Source organism: Aptenodytes forsteri, unplaced genomic scaffold, assembly GCF_000699145.1.
Source record: "Aptenodytes forsteri isolate BGI_AS27 unplaced genomic scaffold, ASM69914v1 Scaffold65, whole genome shotgun sequence".
In the NCBI taxonomy this organism is placed as follows: Eukaryota; Metazoa; Chordata; class Aves; order Sphenisciformes; family Spheniscidae; genus Aptenodytes; species Aptenodytes forsteri.
Genome location: NW_008795127.1, coordinates 7,323,295 through 7,335,808, shown reverse-complemented (window position 1 = coordinate 7,335,808; position 12,514 = coordinate 7,323,295). Strand labels below are relative to the sequence as shown.

At 37.1% G+C, this 12,514-nt stretch overlaps 1 protein-coding gene across 3 annotated transcripts in view; it reads left to right on the top strand.

The window, feature by feature from the left end:
- Positions 1–1,455: 1,455 nt before the first annotated feature.
- The window catches only part of EXOC1 (exocyst complex component 1), a 33,514-nt gene continuing 22,455 nt past the window's right edge, over positions 1,456–12,514 (top strand). The window contains exons 1-10 of one of the 3 annotated variants that reach the window (XM_009277410.2): positions 1,456–1,474; positions 3,934–4,067; positions 4,920–5,050; positions 7,139–7,298; positions 8,354–8,374; positions 9,126–9,313; positions 10,267–10,494; positions 10,729–10,861; positions 11,061–11,170; positions 11,710–11,763. In XM_009277410.2, the coding sequence (XP_009275685.1) occupies positions 3,944–4,067; positions 4,920–5,050; positions 7,139–7,298; positions 8,354–8,374; positions 9,126–9,313; positions 10,267–10,494; positions 10,729–10,861; positions 11,061–11,170; positions 11,710–11,763 (1,149 nt within the window). In that variant the 5' untranslated portion in view covers positions 1,456–1,474; positions 3,934–3,943. Of the gene's footprint in view, positions 1,475–3,933; positions 4,068–4,919; positions 5,051–7,138; positions 7,299–8,353; positions 8,375–9,125; positions 9,314–10,266; positions 10,495–10,728; positions 10,862–11,060; positions 11,171–11,709; positions 11,764–12,514 lie in introns of those variants that run through there. The other 2 variants (XM_019471574.1, XM_019471575.1) reach the window with 2 other exon arrangements.

Below are 12,514 nucleotides of genomic sequence, written 5' to 3'. Positions count from 1 at the left end.
CTGCGCGGGGGGTTGTCTCCGGGTCGGTTTCTGCGGGGCTCGCAGGTGGGAGGCGGAGAAGCTGGTGTCAGACGGGCCCTTGGGGGGCCGCCGCTGCGATGAGTAACTCTTCTGAGTTCTCCTGTTAAATGATTGATCTTTTGATTGATCGGTTCCAGGGGATGTCACAGTTAGGCCACGCTCTCGTGTTACGTTTTAGCCTGATAAGATGCAGGAGTAGCATGTTTTCCTGTTTACGCACTTGGAGAGGTTAAGAAGTGGTCACTAAGTAGCCTTACCAAATTGCCCTGTTGAATCTTTCCCATGTATTTCCTGGACAGGCTATGTCTGTGACGTGATGTCTTTGATAGATTTCACGTAGCCGAGGCTTTGTCTGTAACATCACTGGAAAAAAAATGCAGCAATGTCTAAAGGGATTCATTAGAGGCAGCACGGTCTGAGATCTCTTGAAGCTTTCTGAGGAAGCAGCTTTATCTCCAGCTCCTTGTGCTTAATTCTGTGTTCCTTTGGGACAGCAGGAGTCATGTGTGAAGAACTTAGTGATGTACTTGGTCCTGGCACATTGTGAAGGTTTTGGTGGCTGTGACTAAGGGGGCTGAGTTTTTAAGAGAGGTTGGACTGTATGTCAGAGCAAGTCTTTGATCTTGCGTTTAACGTGTTCTGTTTTATGGGAATGGTCTATTTGGCACAACCTGGACAACACGTGTTAGCACTGAAATGGGAGGGTTAGTGAGTTGCAGCAGTCTGAATGTGATGTTGAGCAGAAAGTAAAATCCTAAATCAGGAAGGAAAGGGGGGATACTTCTGAAATGCAGCAGGTTGTTGGCACTTTGTGTGTTCATCTTGCGCACCTGTTGATGAGTAGCGGGAATGACAACCTGATGCAATTTGGGAAACAAAAGCCGGGCCCAGTATTTGATGAAAGGGGGGGAAAGTCGTTAGCAGCTATGGAGTGTTATATTGCCATAGGGGTGTCATGTAAACAGCATTTCTTTGAATGCCCTGAGCGCTGTACACTTGGCAATACAGATTGCAGCCTGATATATTGGCCCTTGTTTTCACAAAGCTCTTGGGTTACTAATCTTTAAAACTACTAGATTCCCTAAGCTGAGAGATGTGGTGGTGGGACATAAAAGGCTAAAAGAAAAGTAGGTGCCTTTTCTGTTTCAAGTGCCAAAGGAACCTTTTTGTCTTTGCTGTGTATTTGTCAGAGAAAGCAACCAGTGCATCTCCAAGAGAAAAATCCAACCTAAAATTTAACTCCATATATTGTTTTGTTGTCTCGGCCTCAGGCAGTGTAGCATGTTATGTATATTAATCATGTTTTAACACACTGTAGAATTTTAAAGCACAAGTTCAGAGTAATATTGGAGCTTCTGTATTTAAGTGAAAGCATTGGAATGTGATGTCTAAGTGTTGCTCTTTTTAGTCTACCTAGAACCTCTCTGTAGCTTGAGGAACTGTTCTGAATCAGGTGAATATTGTTAGTTCCTTAATCTTCTGGAGCTTGGTGGGGTTTTAGGTGTTTTCTTGTTTGATTGGTCTCTGCAAGCTTGAGTATTGGGTGGTGTCGTCCCATCCCCCCCTGCCCTGCATTTCTAGAATCTGGTGGGGACTAGACCATGCTTTGCTAGAGAACCAGGTGATTATACTGAAGTCTATCTCGGAAGTCTCTTTCAGAATTTTGTGACTTCCTTGGGATTTTATTCTTGTTTGGTGCACGGTTAATTTAATGTTGGTCTTATTTTACCTCTGCAAATCCTTCATCATAAATGAACATGCTAGAAGTACAAATGCTTTTCTCTGAGCCTGTTGCATACTTACTTGAAGGCATTGCCAAAGAAGTTCAGAACTCTCAGTGAATGTTTTTAAACAAACCAGTTGTTAATGCATCCCGCAAATCTGAACAGCTTTCTTTTCTTACAGCCCCTTCTTCTCACCCTTCACTTTCTCCCACTGTTGGATGCTGTTACTGCAGAGGTGAATCACTTGAAGGGGGAACCCTGTGAACAGATCCACCACCCCCCACCTCCCCAATCTCTCTCTACCTCTTTTTCTGCCCCTCTACCTCACCTAAATCACCTGAAAACTCTATTCTTAATGAGAAGAAAAACTAGAAAGCAAACTTCTGTGTGTTGTTAGGAAAGTACTTTTGCTGTTAATGGTGGATGTACCTCATTCATGCAACCTAATGGTCTGATTTGGTATGCGACTGCGTCATTGGCATTAAACTGTACCTGCCAGTGTACCTGAAGGTGTGAAGGGCAGCCCGTGATGTCCTTGTACAATCTCCTGTGTTTGCTGTTACAGGCTATGAGAGTGAATAAGTAATGTCTGTTTACTATCTTTCAGCAGGAGTCTGTCTCTTTTAGCATTTGGTTAGAGTACAGGGTTCAAGTCAGCACTTGATTCCTGGAAGAAATCTCTTGATTTATTACTAAGCGTATGTGCTTATTTTCTCTTTTTGAAATATCCTGTTACTTCCTTGCTAGGTAAGAAACTCCATAATCAAAAGGAGTGTTCCATTTCTGAGCTCCAGTCCATGCATCTAAGAAAAGGCAGCAAACTAGTCAAACCTAATGGACTTATCTTTGCAAAACTGTGTTGTGGCCTTTTCAGATCTAGACGGCCTTGAAGTTGACCTTTCTACCAGCTACAAAGATGCATTTCTTTATTCTGCATTACTGTAACAATTGCTGGACCCTCATTTGAGGATAAAGAGGAAGAACAGCAGCCTGTTACATTTAACAGTATGTGGTAGCTGGCAAGAGCAGTGAAACAGGTCTTTGCAAAACATTAAAACACAAAACAAACCCTAAGCTGTATTTCTAGAGGCTCAGAGATTTGTTGCCTTAGGTGTGTACCTGTTCCCATAGTTTGTGTCTTCCAGGAGCTGTTCTGTTATAAGGAAGCTTTTATGAAAGAGACTTCAATATCCAGAAGATAAATCTGACTTAAGAAAAATTTATTAAATTCTATTAGATGGGCCCTCTGCAATGTCTTGTGTTTTTATTAATTTAAAAAAAAAAAAGTAATGCCTGCTTGCTGGGTAAAGTTAAGTTATAAACACGGTGCCACTCATATGGTAATAATAAGGTTCTCTCCAGGAACTGACAATGATGAATTTGATAACAGATCACCACCACAAATGTTCTTTACAGAGGTATCAAACCTGAGAAAACTCTAGTACAGACTGGAATTTTTTTTGTTTGGTTGGCTTGGGGTTTTTTTGCCGCCAAATAGAATGTGATGTACTTATTCTGCTTTAAGAAAGCTGTTTGAGCAGGATACTTGAGAATTCCCATAACATGGGATCAAGTACTAATTTAGAATTTCTCTTACAATACCAAGGCAGGAAGGAGTGAGGAAGCATGCAGGGACACTGATCCTGAATCAGAATGATTTTTCCCTCTATCAGAAGAGAATTAGGAAGTTTCATTTAAAGTCATCACTGTAGTGACTTTAGTTTCACATTCTCCATCCTGTCAAATTTTCTGGGTTTTTTTTGTTCACCTGTCTTCATACAGATTTTTACCGGATCCACGGCATTCATACCCATTCTAAAATTCCACTACTTAGTGAGGGAGTCTTTTTTTTTTTTCTTGATTCCCATTTCAACTTTTTTTGTTAATGCCTCACATTCTACTTTACTACTAAGAAGCTTTTTGTTCTCCATTCAATTAGGCAGAAGGATCATCCTAGTGTTGATAAATTACAGTTGTCTAACTGAAGTAAGGTAGTAAGCTTTATCTTGGACTTTTTCCTAAAGTGGGCTGGTCTTCTACCTAAATCATGCTCGTCTAGATTATGATTTATTGAGTTAGCTGTAAAATTTCATTTCAAAAAACTGTAGTTGCTGTAAGTAAATGACTGGTTCTTTTTTTTGTGTGTTAAATGTGCCTGAATGTATTATGACTTCTTAAAATCTTTCAGCTGAGAGAAAATGACTGCAATCAAGCATGCTTTACAGAGGGATATTTTCACTCCCAATGATGAACGCTTGTTGAGCATTGTGAACGTGTGCAAAGCAGGCAAAAAAAAGAGAAACTGCTTTTTGTGTGCCACAGGTACATAGTAATACTACACCGTATTTCGTGTCTTCACCTTTGTTTTTTATTCAGTTGCATTTGTCTTAGCTTTACTTACAATATTTATTCTTGCCCCATATAAAACAGGTACTTTCCATTTCTAATGGAGAAAATCAATTGTAGCTTATACTTCCATTATTGCTTCTATTAAAAAAGAAACAAAACCCTGTACTTTTATTCCCAGATCTCATTGTAATTTGAAATTAAAGAGTCAAAATTGTTTGTGTGGGACTGGTGGGCTTTTGAAGCAGGCTTTATGTAGTGCTTAAAGGGGGATTTAGGAGGCAGTTAGGCTGATCAGCCTAAATAAAATGCAGTAAAGAGTATTGGTTAGAGTCCAAGGCAGAGGGCTCTGGAAAGGCACAGTAACTGAACTGAAGTCTAATGTTCTTTTGAGTGTATGTGTATTATATTATGTCTCTTCAAAAAAATTAGGTGCTTTGGGTCGATCTGTCAATAAATTAGCTTGCTAGAATTTTTTTTTTTTGACTGAGGAATCTCAGAAAATGTTTTTATTCTGACTATAATCTCCAATTACCGCTGTGCATTGTCAGTTATGTGGCCAAGGTCTGAGGTCTGCTGCATCAAAGAACTATCTGTAAATTGGGTTCATTACTTCCCAAGCTGTATAAAGATGTATATCTGGTTGACTGAGACTTAAACTGAGCTGTGGATATTGTGGCTGAAAATGTTTCAAAGCGTCTCTTTTCATCAAATAAATATTATGAAATCTCCCCCACAGATAATTCATTTCAGAAGTTGAAATACAGCAGAAACATATATTAAGGTGATTTGTGCATTTTGAAATTACTCTTTTACTTCATTTAACAGTGACAACGGAACGACCAGTGCAAGTAAATGTGGTAAAAGTGAAAAAATCCGACAAGGGAGATTTCTACAAAAGGCAGACTGCATGGGCACTTCGAGATCTCGCTGTTGTTGATGCCAAAGATGCTGTTAAAGTACGTGTAACTTCTTTTCGTTTAGTGCTCTGCTCAGAACATCCTTTTGGTTCCAAGTTAGAGTTAACTTCCCTGATATTGACTGCTTTAAAGCTTAGAATGATAACACATTAATTAGGAATTAGGATGATACATTCCTGTGCTGCTTACGCCTGCGTTTTCTTCCTGCCTTTCCAAGAATATAACCCTGGAAAACTGAGTAAGAGTAGTCTAGATCTGCTTGACTAGCAGTATTCTGAATATCTGCCCTGTATATTGTAGTGATCTCTCAGTGACTGTAGAGTGCTTGTGCTAAGGACCAGTACTTTTTTGTTTGTTTCAAGTCTTATGTAAATTTTTACTCCAAGCTTAGTTTCCCCTTAAAAAAAATTTATTACCGTCTTACTAATGACATTGAGCTATATGTAGTGTTTTTTGCTAGGACACTTAAAACATTCTTAATGAGCAGTATATAAGCTTCAAGGTGAGCTCTTATATCTGTTCTCCAAATCATGACATTGGCCATTTGTTGGAAAGTGTGCAGTCCTGAGGTGGTGTTCTTTTCCATAGAACAACAAGAGCCACCTATTTTTGGCCATTTAAATTCATCTGTTGTCATAAACTAAGATGTACAAACAGGCAGAGGTGAAAATCCTTCATCCTGTGATGTCTAGTTTTATGTTCTGTTAACTGGTGATTTGGAAGAATAGTGCAGAAAACTATGAAGTTGAAAATTCTTTGATATCCCCCTGTCCAAGTGTAGGTTAAATATGTTTTATTATTTCAGTTATCCACATACTTGTTGGCTACATTTTAGATTTTCCTTGCTGTTCCTAAATACTGTGTTGGAGAATTGCTTCTATCAGTTTAAGGTTCCGTTTAAAATTATACCATCTTTCAGGGCTTTTTCTTGCAAAACAGTTTGGTTAACTGTTTTCAGAAATGTGCTGTAATGTATATACCACTCTAATGAGAGATTTTGGTATTTTCTTTCAAAAAACAAACGTTGAATGCCAAACACTCATATTAGAAAATGTCAGAATTAAAGTTGATAGGTGCATCATGTTTTGGTTTCCACATGTGATCCTATGCAACTCTCTTGACACACGCCTTTCCTGCACTAGTTGTCAGACAACTCAAATTTTATGTAATGATGGTCTTTGTTTAGAAATGTATGGTAATGATATTTACCAAGATAAGCTACAGAAAAAAAACAGAACTGCTTTTATTGCGCTGTACAGGAAATACCATTTCCCTTCGTATGCGGTTTCATATGCAGCCTGCTTCTACAGATAGTAGTGACAACATAAGTAATAAGTAGCAGCAATAGTAGTTTTTACAAACTATGTGTAAGTAAGAATTTAACATGTATCTGAGGCAATAACATTTTTCATCAGAAGGAGGCTGGACCTTGTAAAATGCTTGGAATATGGTCTTTAAAACAGACTGTTACCAGTTACAGTCCATACTGAGTTCATAAGTGGCTGTAGAAAGGAAAGTACTTTAATCAAATGTTGTCAAAGCAACGTTCTCATCAGGCAATAAATGTAGTTGAAAATACTTCTATAGTAGTTTTTTCTACTGTTAAAATACCAAATGGTCTTTTATATCCTGTTCAGCACTATCAAATACTATCATATCTATAAAATATATTAAGTGCTCGTAATTTTTTTCCCTTGCCTATTTCCCTAAGTCTCCTTGAATTGTGTTGTATATGTTGTCAGTAATTCCAGCTACCGTTTTTAGTTTCAGAAGGCTAACGTAAGGCATTAGTCATTCTGAGGACAGTGTTTCAGGGCAGACAGCGCTGTCAAATGTTTCTTGAAACTCTTACAGATCTTACAGATCTCTGTGTTATGTGTTATTGTTGCCTTATCTGGCTTGACAAAATACTGTCTTCATAGCGTGGATTCTGGTTTTTCACTTCCAGTGTTTTTAGCACCTTTGTTAAGGTGGATCAGGGTGCCAGAGTTGGTGTATCAGCTTAAGGTTGGCATCCGTGTAATTTCATTTTTATCCTGTCATCTCAATAATTAAATGAGTGAACAATCTCTGCTGCTCAGAGAATCATTTGACTGTTGAGCCTGTAACATATCTCATCTCTTGCAGGAGAATCCTGAATTTGACTTGCATTTTGACAAAGTGTACAAATGGGTTGCAAGCAGCACAGTGGAAAAGAACACCTTCATTTCATGTATCTGGAAACTCAATCAGAGATATCTTAGAAAGAAAATTGACTTTATTAATGTTAGTTCACAGCTTTTGGAAGGTAAATTTCTACAACTGTATGTTAAGTATAAAGTTTAATCATTATTGATGTAAAACAGATACACTAAAAAAAAAAAGAAAATCATAATCCTGACCTTTTTTCCTATTCAATTTTATTCTTTTATGTTTTCTAAGTCTTCAGATAAACAAGGGACTAGATAACAGATTTTCTGTTAGAAAACTGAGAACTGAGACAAAAAGGTAAATTTCTACAACTGTATGTTAAGTATAAAGTTTAATCATTATTGATGTAAAACAGATACACTAAAAAAAAAAAGAAAATCATAATCCTGACCTTTTTTCCTATTCAATTTTATTCTTTTATGTTTTCTAAGTCTTCAGATAAACAAGGGACTAGATAACAGATTTTCTGTTAGAAAACTGAGAACTGAGACAAAATACTTCATTAATGAAGCTCTATTTTGATAATTTTGACAAGCTTATTGTATTTCTAAGATTCTGTTTCTTGAACAAAATAAAATCTACCTGCAAGATCTGGTAGGTCTAAATGTGTACCAAATCTGCTTTTGTTCCGGTTTTCACTTCCCCTGAATTAGAAAAATGCTTTTAAAAGTGACACTTCAGTAGCATGCTAAAGGTTATGTGAGGTTTTATGTGAGGTTTCCAGTTTATAAACTGTGAAGCATGTATTAAATTCTGCTGGACCCTATTACAGTTTATGTGACTGGTTGCTAAGAAGGCTTTGTATCTTGTTCCCTCATGCTCTATTAAATATTTTTATGATCACATTATTTTTTAATAGTTAAAAATTTTTAGTAGAGCCTAGTGAGTAAGCATATCTCACGTTTAGTCTGTCAGAAGTGGTTAAACTGTTGATATTAAATACTAGACTGGCTTGTGTGGAAGAACTTGAATTAGAAATGTAAAACAGGAAGGACAGCATTTCTGTATTTTGGTGTTGACTGAAATTTGTTTTTAACCAATCTCTAACTTTCCAAGTTCTTGAACTTAAAAAGAGACACGCTGTTCATGCTTTGTCTAGCTAACATTCTCTGCTTCCTTTCCTCTGCTTTTCCATACCTTTTAATTCTTCAGAACTGCCTAAAGTTGCAGAAGGTGCGTAACACCTTTTTCCTTTATTCTGCTTTGTAAGCAATTTTTCTTAAATAATACACTTTAAATAGTGCTTTGGATAGCTTATCAAGTTGCTAGAGATAAGAGATGTTTCAAATGTCCTAAACGCTTTCTGGCTGGACTGCCTTCATGTTCTCTAAATAGTTTGTCAGCATTTGAATGGCTTGTTGAATTAAGCAAGCACTGCCATGAGAAATCATAGTTCATTAAAACATTGTTATATAATTTTCAGTTACCTCAGTACTGATTTTCCTGCTGTGAAACTTACCTTGAGCATCAAGATATTTTTTATTTATTCAGTGATATATTTCTTAATCAACTTTCATGTGTTTCCCTTATGCTCTGTCTGCCAAGGGAGAATCTAACTTGTACTGGTCTTCGGCTAACAAGTCTAGTGTAATGCTGTAATCTATTCTGATGCTGATTACCAGCGTGAGAGGTGAATAAACTGAGACAGTATGTCCCTTTGTACATGCAATAAAGGAAGGTGGCTATTTGTATTTTGCTTATGTTGCATAATTTGGAAAAGATCACTGTTGGGAACAGTTCTGGAAATCTTAATGAAGCCCGTGGAAGACTGAGACTTGAAAAAAGTGTACCTAGGTAGCAGGTGCTTGTTATGAAAGTTAAATGGATTCATTTACTTAAAGATAGTTGAACATGCTTAAGTACTCTCAAAATGCATGTGACTTTCTGCACTGATAATGTGTTTTATTTCCTTTCTCTACCTAAGAATCTGTTCCAAGTGGAGAGAATCAAAGTGTAGCAGGAGGTGATGAAGAGGCTGTGGATGAATACCAGGAGTTAAATGCAAGAGAGGAGCAGGATATTGAAATAATGATGGAAGGGTGTGAATATGCTATTTCTAATGCTGAAGCCTTTGCAGAGAAGTTGTCGAGAGAGCTACAAGTGCTAGATGGGGTAAACATTTCTTCCAATGTACAGCGTGTTAGCATGTTGAATTGTTCTCACTGATACTGTCTACGTAGTGTTCTTTGAAAAGGTAGCTAATGTGTTCGGCCACATATTTAAATATAAATGTATATCTGCTCCTAAGCAGAGCTACGTCCTGTCTATTATCAGATTTTGAAGATCTTCAACTTTTGCTCTTTACCTTCCAGGCCTGGGGTAAGTCGCAGGCTTTCGAATGAAGAGTTGAGAAGAAAAGAGAGAGGCATTCTGCGTATACTTTTCTTGAAGGCAGGGGTGCAGGGAGAGAGAGAATAGATGTTCATGTCCGCGGATGTAAACTCTTAGGCCTAAAATACTACTCTCAGTGTAATTAGGAAACTGGCTTAGTCTAATAACGTTGCAGTATTCAGCTGTCTGTAACAGTACCAGATTGTTTGCTATTTTGTTTTTTAAACAACCCAATGTTCTAGAGGTAACTTAGAAAACTTAAGGAGGTGCAGGGAATACAGTCTTCAGGGAACAGTCAACAACCTCCTCAAATTGTCAAGTTTTATGTTTCTCTTACATTTTGAAAATGGCTCTTATCATAGAGATAGTTGATCTTGCAACAGAAAATGTGACCTTACCACCTAAGCTGTTTTTCTGGAACTAAAAATGTGCCAGTATAGTAGGGATTACTGTTTGGTTTTTATTTTTGTGCAGATCAATACTTCAGTTCTAAGAACTTGAGCAAAGTTTTGGTTTTATATCTTCATGAAATAAAGAAGTGTCATAGACTGAGGGACTGCTGTGTTCAATAACGCTTTAAATGAGAAGTACTACAAGCTTATATTGTTTTGTTGCTTTCATCAAGAGTTTTGGAAAGTGTTTATTTGACAGTAATAGAGACAGAAGGAGGTATCAGAAAGCTTTTGAGATATAAAAATGTCTCTTAAAATGTTGTGGCTTAATTTTCTGTCCAGGCAAATATCCAGTCAATTATGGCCTCGGAGAAACAGGTGAATATCTTGATGAAGTTGCTGGATGAAGCTCTGAAGGAAGTTGACCAAATTGAGCTAAAGCTGAGCAGTTACGAAGAAATGCTTCAGAGTGTAAAAGAGCAAATGGATCAAATTTCAGAAAGCAACCACCTAATCCATCTCAGCAACACAAATAATGTGAAGCTGCTGTCAGAGATAGAGTTCTTAGTGGTAAGCATTTTTATTGTGTTTACTATGGTTGTTCACATCAGGTATAAAATTCGTCTAGGTTGCTACCCTCTTTAGCAACCATATATGAGTTCATTTAAAATAATGAGTTTATTTTTCTGTTTTATTATTGCACGAACTTCAGTAAGTTTTTTGTAATGATGGAATTGTATTTATCATTCTTGGTTCAGCAGCCTAACAAACTAACCTTCTTACGGCTTACCCATTATTTTGTAGAATCACATGGATTTGGCTAAAGGTCATATAAAGGCCCTTCAGGAGGGAGATCTGACATCTTCTCGAGGCATTGAGGCCTGCACTAATGCAGCTGATGCCCTTCTGCAGTGTATGAATGTAGCTCTTCGGCCAGGTAATGTTTTCATTAGACTACAGTCTAACATACAAAATTTGTCATGGTAGTGCCTTTATTGTATGTGCCTTTCCAACTAGTCTCAGATTTTGTTTCTGTAGATTTGAGGGAATTGTGACCTCTGGTTCTTTTGGTTCCCACGTACAATACAATATATTATGACATATTTTGTACTCTGTGAAGTTCTTTTTGTTTTTAGGACATGATATGCTTCATGCAGTGAAACAGCAACAGCAGCGGTTTAGTGACTTGCGTGAGCAGTTTGCACGGAGACTTGCCAGTCATTTGAACAGCGTATTTGTTCAGCAGGTATTATTTCTTACTATTTTATATGAAGTTTTTGGTCACAAACTTTTCCTGAGAAGAAAAACAATCCACCTAAAATTGGACATGTTCTGTGATGTAATCAGTAAATGAATGGACTGCTGGAGGCACTTCAGGCAGAGAGATTACTAAGCATACCAAACTATAGTTGCCTACAAAAGTCTCTTATATTTTAAAAAAAAAACCCCAAAACACCTCTCTCTAGTGGGTTTGCTATCTGAATTAAACACGTGATATATGAGGATTTATTTTAATTGTAAAGCTTGATTAATTGAGGAGAAAAAGCATTGACTTTTTTGTTAAAGGGTGTCAGAGGCTGAGAACATTCGAGTTCTTGCTGTCTGAACTTCAAGGGCCATAAAAAAAACCAAAACCCAAAAACATACAAAGTAAAATGTCTAAACCTTGATTTTTGAGCCTTAACTTGAAATATTCAGAAATCACTGTACCAAGACTTGTTTCCTAAAGGCTAGATGCCTTTTTTAGCATCAGTTTAATTTCTGTATTTTTTTATCTCCAATTAGTTTACTCAGACCCTCCTTCAACTCTATAACAGGTCCTATTATCTTTCAGTTCCAGTGAGTACATCGGGTTTGATACAAGCTTTTCTAACTAATTTTTTTGAGCTTGACTTTTCTAACTAGCAGCTGCATCTTTGGCTTTACAAAAATAAATTTATCCTTACCAATTGCACAGCATCAGACTTATGCCCCTTCTCACTTCCATTATTTTTATCAGCCCTCAAGCTTTGTTTATCTGTTTGAGATAACATTCCTCTGATCTGATCTCCAGAAATTACTAAGAGACAGATTGAGATGTGTGGAGGAGGAATATTTTCAGGAAATAGCAATATGTGTACAACTGTACAGATACTGCAATTGTGTGAAATTGTAATATCTGTAAATGAAAAATAATTCAGTTTTTACACATATTAGCGCAATCAAAGTTTTAGAAGTCTTTGTTTTTATGTATTAGACTGCGTGCAGAAAATGGAATAGAATAGAGTTATGCTGGATAATTGTATAGAAAATTGCATGTGAGAGTACAAGCCTGGCTTTTTATGGCAAAGATAAGTGCTTCCTATATTTTCTTCACTTTGCAGAAGAATTCCAGTTCTACAGCATGTTAAACTTTTTGCCTTTAGTTTCTGTTCTTAAGAAGGTATGTTCCTCCTGTTACTTTTCATATTTTGAAAAACTGAGCACAGGCTATGTGTCCTAGCCTCTAAATGAGCATGTGAGAGTACAAGCCTGGCTTTTTATGGCAAAGATAAGTGCTTCCTATATTTTCTTCACTTTGCAGAAGAATTCCAGTTCTACAGCATGTTAA